The following is a 17,843-nucleotide window of genomic DNA, read 5'->3' as shown; positions in this document are numbered from 1 at the left end:
AAAAGTATTCATTAAATTGGTGAAAACATTAGTAGGCATTCTAGGAAGTTACCAATTTTCTGGGTAAAAGGCTTAATGGAAAATAATCCACTTCCTACCCAAAATTCAAGTGTTGAGGATTAACTCAGTAAATACAGTAAAACTTTGCAATAATGAGAATTGAAATATGAATCATTCCGCTCCTATCCTTCCCCCATCCCTGTTCTCATTGAATTAACCTCCCAATAGTAAAATCCTACATTTTACACAATCGAATTTTGTACACCTCACTTAAAATGTTATATTGGGGTTTAATGCCTGAATGAAGTTTCAATATAGGTTAACGCTCTTTATTGCTCTCTTCCCCACCCCACCCCCATGATTTGCTTCTCATTTGACCTAGCTGGTAAGGTGAAATAGAAACACTTTCTCCCTATTTCCCATGGAGTTCATTTGAAAGTTTTGTTTGCTGTCAATAGCTGAGCCACCCGCTGTCTCCAACACCAATGATTATTCTTACTGTATAAGGCAACTGGCTTATATAGGAAAATTTGATTTATTTTACATTAAATAATGGGTTTTACATTTATGGTTCTTTACATTAAATAATGTGTTCTGATGCCATTCTGATTCCAGTTCTTTTCATGAGACCTATTTTTGTTCGCTGATTTGATTAGTTTCTTTTTTCTCTCTTTCTGCAAGCTTTTAGGATTTCACTTTATCCTTGGCATTGCAAAATTTTACTATGACTTTTCTCTGCGTGGATCTTCCTACATTCATTGCTCTTGGCATTCAGTGAGCGCTTGCCTATCTAGAGATTCCTATCTTTCACTGTTAATATTTCTTGTATTATTTATTTGATAATTTCCTCCCTTCTGTTTCTTCTTATCTTTTTCTGTAACTCCTGTTATTCAGCTAGTGGACTTTCTGGGTCAATCTACTCATTTCCTTATCTTTTCTTTCTATTTTCCATTTCTTTTTTGTTTGTTCAACTTTCTAGGTAGTTTTCTCAACTTTATGTTCTTTTCTCATAGCACCTTGGTCTTGCTTCATGGCTGCAATTTTTCTATCACTCTGATGTATTAATATCAGTTTTAAAAATTTCCTTCTCCCTGCCTTGCCTCTATTTCCTCCAACTTCTTTGAATCTATTTGTTTGCCTTGGCCTCTGCTTCTTATACTAGAGCTTTTCCTCAAACATGTGGCAAGCCTTGGCTATTTAAAACCCATTTTTAAAATTAGCTATTTAAAAACATATTTAAAACCAAGACGACAAAAAAAATTGGTTGGAAGTTCTGTATTCATGAACAGAACTTATTGACTCATGAGCTTCACTGTAGAATTCTCTGGCTGAACTATTTTGTTAGGAGATTTCTGATATAAATATCTTTAGGGTTTTTTTTTCCCTTGGGTTGCTGTTACTTTCCTAGGGCTGCTATAACAAATTACCACAAACTTGGTTTAAAACAACAGGCACTTTCTCTCAGAATAAAGAAGAAAAGGGAGCAACTGGTAGAACCATCACAAAAAGATAATGTATAGATCTATGTTAGATAAACAAAGTTACAAATAAGAAGCCCCTCTAGCATGGAATCAGAAAATTTCAAAAAATCCCCTGGAATTAACCATATCCATGCACATACTGATGAAAGCACTATATACACAGAAATCTGCTTTTGACTTCTCTCTGGAAATAGCCTTTTCTCTTAATTAAAAGGTAGAAGGTTTTTCAAACTTTAAGGGTACTTCAATATTCCTGTCTTCTCTTCCTCTCTCCTCAATACATAAGAAACCAAAAGACCAAAAAAAGTGTAGAGGCTTGCGAAGAAAGGTTGTGATGGGCAATGGGGGAATTTAATTGAATGATCCCTCCTGAACCAAAAATCTGAAAAGGACTGAACACAAAACACATTCCGCCCCAGTGCCAAGAAATGGATAGGAATTCCGGAGGAGACATAGGTTGTTTTTTGGCAAACACCAGGGGATGGGGTGGGAGTGAAACTAAAAACCTCCAACAGCCCTAGTGCTTTGGAACCACAGACATGGACGTCTGCAATTTTTATCTGCAAATGCACGAGAAACCTCAGCCAGCTGGTTTGTTGCTGGCTTCTGGCTTAACCGGAACTTCTTCACGGACATAAAAGGGTGAGAAGTTTCTTTCACATATCCACATTTGAAGGATGTATGTCCTAATCAAACAGCACTTGGACCTGTCAAAGGCATAAATTCAATTTTCAGAGAGCCTCAGTGAAATAAAAATCGGACCCGTGGGCCAATGTTTGATTTCCCATAATTCTTGACAGCATATGTAGCCAGCAGTGATATTTCATTTCGCCACTAAGGAAGTCTGTAAAAGTTGAATACTCTGGTGTCTACCCGAACCATATGCCATCAGAAATTAATGAATTACATACTGCCCTATGGGTAGTCAAATCGGCTTAGATTTGTTCCATTGTGGAAATCCCATTTTAAAATTCAAACCCTCGTAACATTCTTGACTATTAACTCTCTTGCTATACATTTAGATGACGTCCAATTTTACTCTGTTGTAAATAATGCTGGAATGCATAACCTTGTAACTTTTATCTATATACATTTCCTTAGGATAAATTAATTGCTAGAAATAAAATGGATTGGTGAAAACTTAATAAACTATACAACATTTGATCAATAAAACTGTCCTATAGAAAGATTGTACCATTCCACAACCTCACCAGAAGCATAAGGAAGGGACACCATTTTTAGTAGTAACTTGTTTAACCTTTACTAATTTGATGAGCAAAAAATTGTCTCTTGGTTTTATTTCACATTTTTTAAAATTACTAATGAAGTTTGAACATTTTTCATAGGTTTATTGACTTTTTTGAATTTTTTTATATATTTCAAATGTTTTGCCCATTTTTTTATTTGATATTCACTTTTTTTCTCAATAGCCTATGAGAGAAATTCACGATTTCTTTTATATGTTGCAAATATTTCCCTAATTTGTACTTAATATTAATTTTATGGTGTTTGCTATATTGGACCACATATAAACTTAACATTTCAGGACATTAATATTTTCCTTTAGAGTTCATGTCTCTTGATGAATCATAATTCTAAAAATTTCTTTCAGGTTATGCCCATATGTGGTTTGAAGTTAATTTAGAAAATTGAGCTGGATTCAGGTGATCATCTGCCAGGGGCTGGATCCTTGCTCCAGAATGCTGGCTCCTGTTTTCCCCGACTAAAATTTACTAGTTGAATGTCAGTATAACCACAAGAAGGGAAGACACATTATGACCATTAAGAAGTGACACCCACTAGTGCCATTCAGATGGACTGGGTTAATTCCACTAGCCCACGTGAATTTGAAGTCAGTAGCTTTAAACATTTTAATTTTAATTTCTCACATCGGTGTGCTTCTGAATCTCTCTAAGGACTTTCACATTCACCATTACAATCAATCTTCAATTTGACATTGTGAGATAGTTAAGGTAGATATCAGCTCCCCTTTGTACAGATCAGGAAACTGAAGGCTGAGAAACAGTATTGATTGATCTGAGCAAGGTTTTCCAACCAATAAAGTATACAGGGTGTGTGAGGGATGGAGGTCTTCTGGGCCCCTGCTCTAACGTTCTGTTCACATACCATAAAGAGGTCTTCGGAATGAGAATGGAGAAGCAGTTATTACTGCAGGAAACAGAGGAGTCGAGATGTAGAAAGGGTACATTCTCTGGGCAAAAAGCAATTTCTTCTCTTACCTCTTTCCCATTTCCTACCTATCTCATAGGTAACTTCATTAATGGAGAATCTCTGGCTTTGCCAAATTATCAAATTCATGAAAACTATTGATTTAGATAAAAACATTTTGCTAACACTATCTGATTTAATCCTTAGGAAAGCAACAAGAAAATTCATAAAATCTCAATCTGTTATTCCTAAAGTGTATGTGATTGTGATAAGGGAGTCAAGTAAAATAGTACCAAATCCAGTGTCATTTTTCTGACACCAACCAAATCAATTCTCTGGCATAACTGGGTGCACTAACCACCCAGAGGTGGAATTAGACCCCATAGATTAAAGGCTCAATCGTACAGACTGCCCCCACATCAGACACCAGCCACAAAGGATGTGTTCAGGCTATCCCCATTTCTCCTGGCCTACTGTAAATTTGGGCATTCTGTCAAAGAAAATCCAGAACTGGACCGTAGTTAAAGCAGTGAAAACAGATTTTAATCACTAACTACGTACTGCAAGAGGGGAAAAGAGAACTCAGTATACAACTGGTTCGATTCCAAATATAGGATGGACCAGTAGGGATTTATAGTCAAGGAGCAGAGTAGGGAAGTCGGTAGAGCAAACATCGGGGATAAGAAGGATTCTGGCTAAAGGATTCTAACTGATTTTTAACAGGATTCTTGCTGAAGGCAGGCCAGCGCAATCAGATATCACCTGGGAGATAGACAGTAGAGAATGAGGAATTTTATCAGATACCAAAGGTGATCTGATGGGGGTTCTGGTTAAACTGACTGAGCAGGATTCTTGCTTCAACCAGACTCTTGAGGACAAGGCCCATGGATGGCGCCTGGTTGCAAAAGGATCAGAAAAGCCTGCCTAGAATTTAGTCAAGGAGAAAGTCTTTATCAATTCCCAGGACTCTGCCTCCATAATTTGCTAGAATGACTCATAGAATTCAGATAAGTGCTTTACTTACTATTAGTGGTTTGTTATAAAGCATACAACTCAGAAATAGCCAAATGGAAGAGATGCATGGGCCAAGGTGGGGTGGGAGTTGTTTGGAGCCTCCTTGCACTCTCAGGGCACACCTCCTTCTCAGCACTTCTATGTGTTTTACCAACCAGGAAGCTCTCCAAACCCCATGGTTTAAGGGGTTTTCTAGAGGTTTCATGACATAGGTAGGATTGATTAAATTATTCCTGCCATTTGTGACATGTCTAAAACCTAGAGGAAATTATGCTAAGTGAAATGTCAGCCATTGAAAGATAAACACTGCATGATCTCACTTACATGTAGAAGTAAAAAAGTCAAAATCATAAAAGCAGAGAGTTGAATGTTGGCTGCCAGGGACTGGGGGTTGGGAGGATGGGGGGGAGGATGTTGGTCAAAGGGTACCAAGGTTCAATTATGCGAAATGAATAAGTCCTGGAGAACTAATGCACAACATGAAGACTATAGTTAATAATACTGTTTTATATAATTGGAATTTGCTTAGAGAGTTGATCTTAAGTGTTCTCAACACAAAAAAATAAAAAACTATGTGAGATGATGGATATGTTAATTGGCTTGATAATGGTAACCGTTTCATAATGTATACATATATCAAACCTCATCTTGTACACCTTAAATATATACAATTTTTATTCATCAAGAATACCTCAGTAAAGCTGGGGAAAACCAAAACACAATTTTTTTTTATTTATTATTCTACTTTGGTGAGAAACAGAGTTTAAGGTAACATTTAAAAAGCAGTAGGACAAGCCTCACCTTGTTGACCACAATTCAGCCTACATACGGTAGTATTAAAATTAAAAGTTTTAATTTAAATATATTTAGGGATTCCCTTTGCTAATCAGGACTTAATTTACTTCACCTTCTCATATGATCAAATGCCAATTTCTCATCAGAACTATCAATGAATTTTTATACTACTAGTTAAGAATTACATCATAGTTAATAAATAACTAACTCTATTACTAGTATAAAGAAAACATCACCATTGTATTTAAAATGAAACACATGAGTTACCATTCAACTTTGTGGGAAAATGTGCATATCTATACTCAATATATTTAAGGTTAAAAGTTATCTGTGTTCAATTTATCACTCCCTCTTTAAAAGCTGCTGGAAACATGTTTTAAATAACTCATAGGTAAGACTTTTGTGGAATTATGATATTTACACCTGTATCCAAAATTTAAAGTATATCTACATCCAACCCCAAGAAAAGCCCATGGATCCTTTCATAAGTATTTTTAAGCAAATATTCAATAGTCTGATAATACCTTTTGCTCCACTTTCAAAAACTGAGCCAATTCTTCCACAGTTAGGTGATCTTTCTTGTCACTGTAGCTCAAGAGCAACAAATAAAGGTCCCGCCTCAATGACATCATTTTGTAAAAAACACAGAACTCTTCAAATGTCAAAGTTCCCTGATTCTCATCTGTATCGGCTTCCTGAAAAACGAATAGAAAAAACAAGGCAGTGTGAGAGTGTGAAATAGGAAATTCGGTCCTGGGGAATAATATTTACTATAAAAAGGCTAGGATACATTTCACAAATGGTAAACAAACATTCCTTTCAAGCACACATGGATCAATTTTAAAATTGACTGCATATTTGGCCGCAAGCAAAGTTATAAATTATGAAGAATCCGCTTTATAAAAACTAATTTCTCTGATCACCAAAAATTTATAAATCAACAAAGAGAGCTTTAAAAAAAAACTGTCTGGAAACAACATAATACATTTCTAAGCAGGAAATGAAACATATAGAAGTGAACACACACACTACGTATTAAAACTTCTGTGATGAAGTTACAGCAGTAATTAGAGGAAATTTGAAGTTTTCAATTTATTAAAAAGCAAGATAGATTAAAACCAGATAAGCTAATAATTCAACCCAAAAAGCTAGAAAACAACTTCGGCCACAGAAAATAGAAGGAAATAAATTATAAGCAAAAGCAATGAAATAGAAAACAAATGGATATGACATTAAAGGTGAGCAATTAAGCTGAAAGCTGGTCTTTTGAAGAAACTGATGAAAAAGAGAAAACTTGAACAAGACTAATCAGGAACAAAAAAAGAGAAGATATATTTAACACATGATAAAAATACCAGTGTCTCATCAGCTTCTGAATTGCATTTCAATCAAATGTAATTTTTACCTACAAAAAAAAATCTCTCTTAATTCTGCAGAGCTAGCTTAGTGTTCTCACAGCCATCACCACCATTGGCACTGCCCTGCTTTTCCTCCACAGAAGTCTGAAAAATCCATCTGGACTGATTTGCAGCTCAAATTATTTGTTTCTAGTAATTATTGGGCAAGAACCTTTCACTGTGTATCTTCCTTCTAATTGGCTGAATTTGTCATAAAATCATAAAACGGTTGGAAATACATAATGAGCAGCCAATCCATTTACGTGATCTTCTTCATTCTAAATGTACACAGCTGTAACTGAACAAAAAACGACAGGGAAACATTTTGAAAGACATGAGTTTTGTAAAGTGTATGCAGCTATTATGTGGTTTTAAACATGTGTTTGAAAGTCAAAGTGTGCATTAAAATATATCTCTTTAAATTATGAGCAAACACTTTAACCAATATTCAAATCATACATACTCGTAGAGTCTTAGTGAGGTTGGTTGCTGCTTCCTTCTGTCATTTTAAAGGTAGCAAGAGACTGATCTATAGAATATCAACAGTTTTGGTGTTTGAAGCTCTTGGTTGCAGAGTCTTTGCATCCTCAGAAACTAGGGCTAATGTTTATATTTCTGTCATAATTTTGTTTCAAAATATCTAACCCTGGTTGAAACATGGTTTCAAAATATCTAACAGAGATGAAACATTTTTCAAGACTTCCTTGTAAATAAATACCCAAACAATTAAGAATAGTAAAACTCTGAGGTTTAAATCATAGCATCAAAGACTTTGAAAGAAGATATCTATAACTCAATATATTACTTAAAAGTCAGGTGATTCTTGCGCTGCAGCAAAAAGGCAAAGAAGATTCTAGGAAGGCTTTAATGACTTGACCATAATTCAATCAAGAGAGAGAGAAAGAGAGAGAGAGAGAGAGAGAGAGAGAGAGAGAGAGAGAGAGAGAGAGAGAGAGAGAGAGAATGTTCCTGAAATATACTAAGATCCTTGGTTCCATCACCCCATCCTGAGCACTTACAGAACGTGCTAGAAGAAACGCCTGTGGTAGAAATGTTCTACATACATTAGGCCCAACTTCTCCACTCACTTCTGGCTTAATAAGTCTGTTAAATGTAAGGTCACAGCAGGAGACCCTTAGTGTTTTCTTAAAACATCTCTAAAGGATTTACTTTGAACACATAAGGCATTTCACATAAACATTTCCTGGTTTATCCTCTAAAATATTTGGTGCGTTAGAGATAAAAGGTGTTTGAAGGGGAAAATATAGAAGTAAAAATAGTTCAGTATCTTATGTTTCTTTCTTTTATCTTACTTCCAAAAAGGACCCAGAAAATCATTATTTTTGTAAGTATAAACTTTGCACTCCTCTTTAAGCTTGGCCTCGCTAATTTAATCAGCAGCTACCCTTTCAGGTAGCTGATCACCTCCTGTGGAAAGGATCACATGGGGAGGTGAGGCTCAAAACAGGACAAGAGTGAGATGTCACAGGGAGTGCCAGGAACATGGTAAACTTTTTCGTACAGTTTGAAGACAGTTCATTCTATCTGTGACAATGCATTTCCCCTCCTAAGACTCTCACTCCATCTCTGGGGTTCGTCTATAGCATATCTCATTCCTTCCTCTTCTTTCCTTTCCCTCATGTAGTCCTCCAGTGCTGGGACCACGTTCCCCACAGTGCAAACCATCTCCAGCCACAAGCTTCCAAGGACAGAACCACCATAAGAGGTCCCAGAGGGAAGACAGCCTCCATCTTCCACTCCTTGTTGCAACTCCCCCCTCATGATGTTTCATGCCCTTACCACCTCTAAGAGCAAGTGGGTAGAAAACAAAGGAAGCACAAAACATGAACCACCACAAAATATCACTCCCTATACTTATTTTTACATGTACAAAATGTCACCTACCTCGCCACTTAGAAAACCACTGGAAAACATGGATTATGCATACAACTTACCTCCAAATAAAAGCCTTTTCTAAATTAATATTCCAGTAATTACTAATAAGCTAACATTGTCTTTGCACCAATTTAAACTTAACAGAGTTGATTTCTGCACCTTAGACAGGGGACTAAGTACAGTCCCAGAGAGATGCTGCAGAATAATTTGGGGCCCAAGGATTTACCTCAAGCACTTACCAACAAGGAAATAGCATTCCATCTAACACCAACCAGCAGTTGAATGAACTTCTGGAGAGCGCCCTAAAAGGTAGGAGTGATACAGCACTTCTGAGATTTGAGGATTCTAAATCTTAAACTCCTCTGAAACAAAATAGAGGGCTCTTCAAGATTTCGACAAGTGCTATTTTTTTTTTCATGTTAGTCTTTATTCTGATCCTCACAACAGCTTGTGAGGTAGGCAGATTAGAAATGATCATCCTCTTTGAGAGCCTTGATCACATTTCCTCCATTATCTGTCAAGTAAAGTGCTTATAATTACTCTCTGAAAACAGCAACAACAAAAAAAGCATTTTAGGAAGTGAAATCGTGGATGGGTAAGTTTAGAAGGTTTTTTATTTCCTCAATGAAACAAAATGGCTTTCTCCATCAAAGGAAAATAAAGCAATACAAAGCAGGTAATATTAGCTTCCAACAAAACAAAATTGCCTTTTGAAACATCTAAGTATGCCAATAACTTCTAATGTGTATTTTACATAAGGCCAATTCAATTGTGAAAACGTACCTGAAACATTTGTCTGACTTTTCTTCGGGGTAGATTGACATTTAGCTTATGCATCAATTGGTGTATCTCTTCAATATTCAATAAGCCGTCACCATTTTTATCAGCTTCCTCAAAGGTCTGCTTCACCCACGTGCAGAAACGTCAAGAAAAACACTTGCGTTTTCACAAAATAAAAACTGCTCTCTCACAGAATACTCCCAAAGGCATTTGTCATTAACATTGAACTTCAGAGAAATTCTTTTGAGAAGGCCCTGCAATCCACAGGCTCTTAGTGGGCTACTAACAGAGACGACAACAAGAGAAATGGGGGAAGGAGGGGTGATTCCCTTAACTGTGAAATGAGTCAAACCATATTATTCTGAGAGGTTCTTCAACTCCAACATTATTATCCAATCTGTTAAAGCATTTCTGTGATGCGAAGAAATGCCAAACTTAGGCCGTATCATCTCTAGGACCTTTCATCTGGTATCTTTTTACCTTTAAAACACCCCACACTACAGGATCTTTCCAATCCCCTTTTCTCATTCCCACTCTTACACTTAGAAACTTAGACTATCAAGTTCAATCTCCTCACTGTCCACCTGAGGATGTAAACTAGAGGAGAGGGGGAAATTTGGTAAAAATTAGCAAGGGACCCAGGTCTCAGGCAACCTGCTCTAGCACGCTCTTCTCCTTCACAGAAGGTCTGTCTCTATACTAGCTTTCATGGTTCTGACCTAATAGCCCAAAACTTGTAAATCAAGGCAGTAATATGAACTACAATACAAACTTAATGTGCTAGAGATTGCCCTCAAAGTTCACATATTTGGCCAGCCAAGTGGCTCATTTGGTTAAGAGAATGGGCTCTGAGCAACAGGGTCACTGGTTGGATTACCACATGGGCCAGTGAGCTGCAGCCAAGCTGAGCTGCCAACAGGTGGCAGGATGGCTCAGCTGGTGAGAGCATGTGCTCCTAACAACAAGGTTGTTGGTTCGACTCCCACATGGGATGGCGGGCTATGCCCACCTGCAACTAAGATTGAACACGGCACATTGAGCTGAGAGGCTGCGAGCTGCCGACAGGCGACCAGAGGTGATAGGACTTGGAGCTGAGCTAGCTGCGCCCTCCACAACTAAGACTGAAGGACAACTTGGCTGTCACCCTTCTCCAATTTCCCAATAAAAAAATTTTTTAAAAAGCTCACATATAATACTAAGTGACTGAGGCTATGAAGCTGAATTTAGATGCTAAGGGTTTACATCATATGAAATGAAATTTAAAAGACCCTCAAGAGGATGAGTACTGCATTGTATTACACGGTGGAAAAGCAGAATAAATGGCAACAAATGGATGAGCTGAAAATTCCAAGTTTTAGTAGAGCATTTTTTTAAATGGATGATTCATAGTTGTTGGGAGGTAAATTACAAAAGGCAGGAATTGTGTGAATACTTAGAAAACCAAACTGAGTTTCAAAACTTGAAGGGTAATGAAGAGGAATGAAATGAAGGTGATAAAAAGAAATCAGAGAATCAAAGTAAGCAAAAGGCATGGGTTTAAAGTTAAGAAATGGGAGAATGGGAGTAAGTTGAAGGAAAGGGTCACTGGGTAATATTGCTTACCAAGCAAGTGGCATCAAACTGATTTTCATTTTAAGTCAAAATATTAACTAACCTCCCAGTGATAATACAGCACATCTACATTTCTTAGGTGATTCAAATGATTGTAGGAGATTGTACCTTAGAAAGTAAAAGCAACCAGAAAGTTAAAGTCTTATTTCTTCCAAAGTTAAAGAGAGGTGACTGTCAGATTGCAAATACCTTGTTTCATATTTTGTTCCCTTTACAGCATTTGAAAATAACCAGACCAGCTCTTTCAAGTTCAATTTTTCCTCATAGAGTTTGGGCAGGACCTGACCTCATTGCATGTGATACCTGGAGGATAAAGGGTGACCCAGGACTAGGGGGAAAATAAATAACTAAAGAATCAAAAGAGTAGAACATCTGAGCCAATTCCTAGTAAGTAACTGAATCTCATTTTGTTTTCTGGGCACACAGTGCCCATTCCCCGAGCTCCATTTCTTCTGACTGCGGACACTGCTCTGTGCCTCCCAAAATATTTAGCCAGAGTTCAAAGACATGATGACATGAATCCAATGACAGCAATATCTTCATCCTTTTATTCTATACTATTTTTTTAAAGAAATTTTATTGGGGAACAGTATGTTTTTTCCAGGACCCATCAGCTCCAAGTCAAGTAGTTGTCTTCACTCTAGTTGTGGAGGGCACAGCTCCTTGGCCCATGTGGAAATCGAACCAGCAACCTTGGTGTTATGAGCCTGCGCTGCAACCCTGAGCTAACCAGCCGCCCTATTCTCTATTTCTTTACCAAAGCCTCTCAAAGAATTCTTCAGAGAAGAGGCAGGGACAAGCAAACCCTAAGTGTGAATACTATGCAGACACAAACCTTTTAGGGTAGGCCTGTGTCTGCAATGCCTCGGTGCCAGCACATAGGTTGGCCTTGACAGGTGGTTTAGGGGAAGTAGGGTTGGAAAGGTAGAAGCAAAGGTAGAATCAGACCAAGAAATACACACCAGTTCTGACTCTATGATGACCTGGCCCTGTGACATGGATCACTTATGTCACTTCTTGGGGCTTCTATTTCTTCATCTATAATGTCAGTGAGCACAACAAGATGACCTTGAAGTCCCTTTCAACGCTAAGGTTCTGCGAAAGGAAAACCATCATCTCCTAGTAACAGTACACATGGAAGAAGACACAGCTGCAGGTTAAAGTAGTCGGCGCTCTGAAAGTTGTTCCTCCTAATTAAGACACAAGTGCCCGAGAAAACCCTGGATTAGTGATTCATAGCCACACACATCACAACAGGCTGAATGCAGGAGCAGATATGAGAATCCGTAACAGAGACATTAAAGAGACTTGCAAAAGGGCAATCAATATTACTCTTCTCACTAATTTGTTTTGCTTGAAAACAGATAGCTGTTCTTCATAAAATGTTACATGAACACATAATAGAGTTTGTTATAATTTTAAATGAATGACTGAATATTTTTCAAGTTCTCAAATTTCTAATATGAGAAATATCTATAGCTAGAACCCACATAAACAAAAACTCTTTACAGTCTGCAGAAGGGTCCTGAGATTAAAGTCCAATTATGTTCATTAATTTCTCGTTAGGAATGGGCCTGCGATAGCAATTTTGGCCAATGATGACAAGTAGTCTTTAGGAAGTCTCCTGGGAAGTTTTTCTTTGCTCTTGAAAAAAGGTTTATGAGAAGGAACTTGCACCCTTTGGACAGGGGTGTTGGGAGCTGTGGCCCGAAGCTGCTGCGACTCTTTAACTAAAGGGTAGCCAGCTGAAGGGACAAGCCAACACACTGGGAATGGCAGAACCTGGGTCCCTGTGACATCATTGACCCACTGATGAACGACCCTGGAATTGCCCCATCTCAGGTCTCTTGTTCATGAAAAATGAATCTTCTTTATTGTTTAAGGCATTGTTAATTGCATCAGAAAGCATTCTTACTAACTCAGTGTTTTTGTTTGCTTGTTTTTTACCAAATGATAATGAGCTAAGAAGCAAACACACAGAATAAAGCACAGAAAGCTATTTCCCATGTTGAGTTTAGTTCATTTATGAATCCCAGTTGCATTTATCTGCATGCTGAGAACACTGATGAAAACATCATGGCTCATCAGTTCAGACGTTCACCCTGTCAGAGTCCTTTCACGGGCTGAACATTTCCACTCGGCTCCAACAGCACCCCAGGTGCAGGGGTATAGCTAGAGCAGCACAAATTTATCACCACTCTGGGAAACATGCCAATGACAGCAGGAAGCACTGCTTCCTACGTGGATGGGGGCACATGTATTTGAAGGCCATTCAGAATGTGCAGAAGGAAACCAAAGCAGCCTAATACCCTCACTTTACAGGTAAGGAAACTGAGGCCAGCAACACCATGTCACATGCACAGGTCCATCCCAGCAGGAGAGGGGCCTTTCAGACCAAGCAGATGAAACATCTCTCTTGTCAGCACGGCAGGATCACAAAAATGGGTTTAATCAAGACTGAGAGTCAGCCTCCAGTGTTTCAAGCACTTTAGAGTAGGTAAATGCTTGTAAATAAAAAATAACTTCCCCTTGCGTATCAATCAGGTCGGTTTCCAAACTATAAGTTAAAAAAGAGAGGGAAAGCAGGAAGGCACTAAGTGCCTGGTACATAACTGGAACTCAAAAAGTACTTGTGAAACTAAACTGACTAGAACAAAGCAGGATTTTCTCTAATATGAATAAATGCTTTCCTTGTTGCCTCATCTCTCTTAGGAAACTGTGACTGAAGATCTCTCAGACTGTGGCGCTTAATTCAATCTCTTTGGAAGAAGTCTAAGCCTGAGTTCATACGAGCTTGTGTCTATATGTTTCATGCATTCATTTACTTAGAATGAGAGAGAGGAGGGGACAGAGGGGGTAGGTGGCAAAGAACGAAATTATGGAGGAAAATGAAGCATAGTCTGGTCTACGCTTACACACACCACCACCACCACCACCACCACCACCACCACACACACCCCGAGCTCAGAAACAGTTTTAGGAAGGATATTGGTCGTGGGTCCTCTGCCTTTTGGCGAGGGAATCTTCATCGCTGATGCCGGCCATCAGATACTTGAGGCCTGTGATCCAGGTGCGGGCCTCCTCGGGGTTGGAGGTGATGAGGTCCAGGGATTCCATGTGGTTCCCATGGTAGATGGTAAAGCAACAGCTGGGGTCAAAGCTCCCCTCAGCCTGTCGGTGGAATATTTCAGACTGCCGGCCCTCGGTGACTTTGTAAATGGAGTCGATAAGTACTGGGAGGAAAGTGAAACACATGGCAGGTGAAGAGATGTATACAGATTCAGAAAAAAAGAAGAGCAAAATCATTTGAAATTTTTAAAAATAAGCATGAACAAATTCATTGTCTACGAGTTGTGGTTGTGAGTCCCAATGTGAAATACAAGCCCTATCAGTTCCTGCTCGGAGCCTTCTCTACAAAAGACTTGACCTTCCTGGGCCGTGTGCACAATGCCCTCCCAGGCACTGAGTAAGCATGGGCTGAAATTGATGATGAAACAATCAATATGCTCACCAGGGCAAGAAAAGGGAGCTAATGAATATGTTAAATTTACAGTTTACATATTTATGCAAGGAAAACATACAAAGACCTGCACAGCCAACGCTGGTGTTTTATAATATACATGAGAAGATGGTTAGAAAATTGAAAGAAAAAAAATTCAGAGGCAAATGGATAGCATAGTTAAAAGTGGTTGGCATTAATAGTGAAAATGCTATTATGGAGAAGGCAGAGCAGGCCTTAAAGGTGGAGAGGAATAAGACAGCATCCGGGGGAAGAGGCAGAAAGACACAGAAACATGAGGCCCACTCCAGAAATGCCAGCTAGGCCACTTATGCTGCACTGGAAAGCTCAAGATGGAGAGTTAACAGGAGATAAAGCTGGAAGGGCCGGGAGAGGCTAGATCACAGAGAGCCTAGAAAAACAGACCAGAGATCAGCATTATTTAGGTAGAGGAGCAGCACTGAAGGTTTGGATCAGAGAAGCACTGGTGAGATGATTGCTTTAGGCTAAAACAGTATTTTCCATTTGCTTGCTCATTTTTAAGCACGAATCAGGAGTGTTGCATGTCCCATTGATGGTCCCCACATATCGTCCACTTCTCCTCACGGCCTAAAAGGCACAGTTCCAATTTTCTTCTGGTATCAATTCAGTCCCCATAGGACCCACAGGTAAATGAGCCTATGCCCAGCCCCAGGGCAAATTCTGGCAGGTCTCAGCCAGTGGGGTGGCCTCATTCCTGTTTCTTATCATCGATTTAGGAATGCAAATGCACCCCAGTTTCTAACCAAGGTGCAATCTGCTGTGAGGGAAGGGTCTGGAAAGGGGTTCTTTCCTCAATTAAAAAAAAAGAAGTACCAGAGTAGAAGGTCCATTTTTGCCTCTTCACTGTCATATCAAGCTGTGAGGCCCAGAATAGCGGAAGCCATGTTGCTGCCACCTTGATTATAAAGCCAATGCATAAGGGACAGAACCAAGGGCACTCGGGAAAACAGAACTAGAGACTCAATGTCCCATGCCTGAGGGCTGCCAGTCTCTGAGTTCCTTGTTATGTGAGATAATAAATTTGTTTATCACATAAGCCTACTTTGGTCGAGGTCTTTATTACTTGAAGAGGAAAGCATCTTAACAGGTAAAAGCAGAAGAAACTAGCAAACTAAGTTAGGAGATTTCACCACCAGAAGGGTGGAGAGCCTGGAGAAGGAGTTCCTGCGAAAAGAGGACGGTAGGCGCCTGAGACAGACATTACAGGGGACTCCACACGGACGTGGTGCTGAGTGGCGACGGTGTGGGAGAGAGGCTCTAACCAGGGGTCAGATTGAAGTATTTTACTTGATATCATTAAAACAATTTTAGCTCAGTCCATTAACTGGGCTCAGAATGTGGCAATCTGCTTTAAAGTGCATTGGATTTATGAGATCCCTCGACTTTTATAGGGAAATGAAAGGCCTCAGGCTATAAAACCCCACATCCCAATTAAAAACCAAAAATGTCATGTCTCTATTTAACACAAGGGACATGTTAATATTTTACAGCATTCATGGGCAAGAAAGCTTTTATCGATTTAAATACCCCCAAAGAATTAAAAAGGCAAAAATGATCACTATTTACTCTGTCCATGTCCTTTAACAACTGACCCCAGAACATGCAAAAATATGGAAGTTCCACAGAACCCACCCCATATAACCCATGTGTTACGCAAAGCAAAGAATTCAAATGTTGGTCTCACTTTTTGCCTTCTCGCTCTTCCTAGAAGGTCTCCATCGGAGGCGGGTCCGGTGCTCATCCAGGTAAAAGAGCCGGACGAGCCCTTTGGTCCCACGCTTCAGTTTGATCATCTGTGTCCCAGACTGCATTACACTCATGCATCTTTCAACTGCAAAAGAGATTGGAGCACATTCAGCTCTCGCACAATGCACGTGAGTACTGGTGTTCGGAAACCTTGCCGCCAAGGAAAACTTCTGATTCACCCCTAAAGACTCACAGGAACAGAACACACATTTGCTACAGGTCCTCTGGAAAGAGTTGTTAAGGAATTGATTCATCAGACTTGAGGCAGGAAAAAGCCTTACCTACTGAAAAAAAATTCTACTTCCAGGTAAACAATGCATTACTGTTGCACAGAGCCATCTGTTCTAACTGGCAACACAATGTTTTCCAGTTTGAGACTGATGATCGTTTGATACTTAGATCCATGTTCATAAAACAAGGTCTCGGGCTTCATGTTTGATCTTACGAGTGTTTACATAGCCTGTTTAAAAAACAATCTTATGATCATGCTTTAAAAAGCAATCAACAGAAACTAATTGACAAACTGTTTCAACAATGTTGAAGTTAGATGATGGCTACATATGGGTTTATATTATTATATTTTTGTGTATGTTTGAATATAGCTAAATAAATATCATTTTTAATGTGATCAAAAATATCAAGTTTCACAATTGAACATAATTTTTTGTTTTTTTTTTTAACTTCCCAGCATCATCAGTTTCCTCCTCCTTTTCCTGCCAAAAGCATTCTGGTTATTCTTTAGGTAATTCAACTATCCCTACATTTTCAGCCATGTGGATCATTTAAAATTGATCTACCCTTCAGTTCTAGGGTATACCATGACTGAGGTTACAGTACTTGGTTCAGAAATGGGCATGTGACTGAATCCAAGCCGAGATACAATGAGATATTCCCTGGGACTCCTGAAAAAAATGGATTTTGTGTACCCCTTCTGTACCTAAACTTTGCAGCCCAGAGCTTCCAGCTGCCATCATGGGTTCATGAAGTGTACGTCTGCTTGAAACGGAATCAAAAGCAGAGTTGATAGAGAGGCATCAAGAGTGTTGCTCATGCTGTTTGAGTCCTACATCAAGCTCCTCATGCAACCAGAGCTATATCCCTGAACTATTTAGGTTTTGCTCAAATGGCTTCAATTTGAGGTTTTTGTTACTTACCACATAGAGAGTTTTACAGAATATACTTTAATAATACTTATATCTGAGCTTGAATAAACTAATTAACCTGTCAAGTTCCCATTCTACATTTAGGATTTCCTGAGGCTTAAACTGAAAGTTGCCAAGTTCCAGAGATAGGATCTAGTGATAGCACCTCTCAAGAAAATGCCTTGGTTGAACAAAAAGAAAGGTTTATCCTAAAAGAAGCAGCCTAGTGTATAGTGGAGGAAAATAAAGATCTAGACATAAAACATGTGTT

General features: G+C 38.9%; 1 protein-coding gene across 1 annotated transcript in view; it reads right to left on the bottom strand.

The window, feature by feature from the left end:
* Positions 1–17,843, bottom strand: part of PLCH1 (phospholipase C eta 1) — a 230,467-nt gene that overhangs the window by 75,489 nt on the left and 137,135 nt on the right. The window contains exons 6-11 of the mRNA XM_019627783.1: positions 16,369–16,515; positions 14,133–14,376; positions 9,536–9,665; positions 5,967–6,154; positions 2,817–2,865; positions 354–368 (exon numbers count right to left, since the gene is read on the bottom strand). Coding sequence (XP_019483328.1) covers positions 354–368; positions 2,817–2,865; positions 5,967–6,154; positions 9,536–9,665; positions 14,133–14,376; positions 16,369–16,515 — 773 coding nt within the window. The remainder of the gene's footprint in view (positions 1–353; positions 369–2,816; positions 2,866–5,966; positions 6,155–9,535; positions 9,666–14,132; positions 14,377–16,368; positions 16,516–17,843) is intronic.

The sequence above is a fragment of the Hipposideros armiger genome, unplaced genomic scaffold (assembly GCF_001890085.2).
Source record: "Hipposideros armiger isolate ML-2016 unplaced genomic scaffold, ASM189008v1 scaffold_16, whole genome shotgun sequence".
NCBI lineage: Eukaryota > Metazoa > Chordata > Mammalia > Chiroptera > Hipposideridae > Hipposideros > Hipposideros armiger.
Note: the sequence above shows the minus strand (reverse complement) of the source record. Positions and strands in the feature narration are given on the sequence as shown.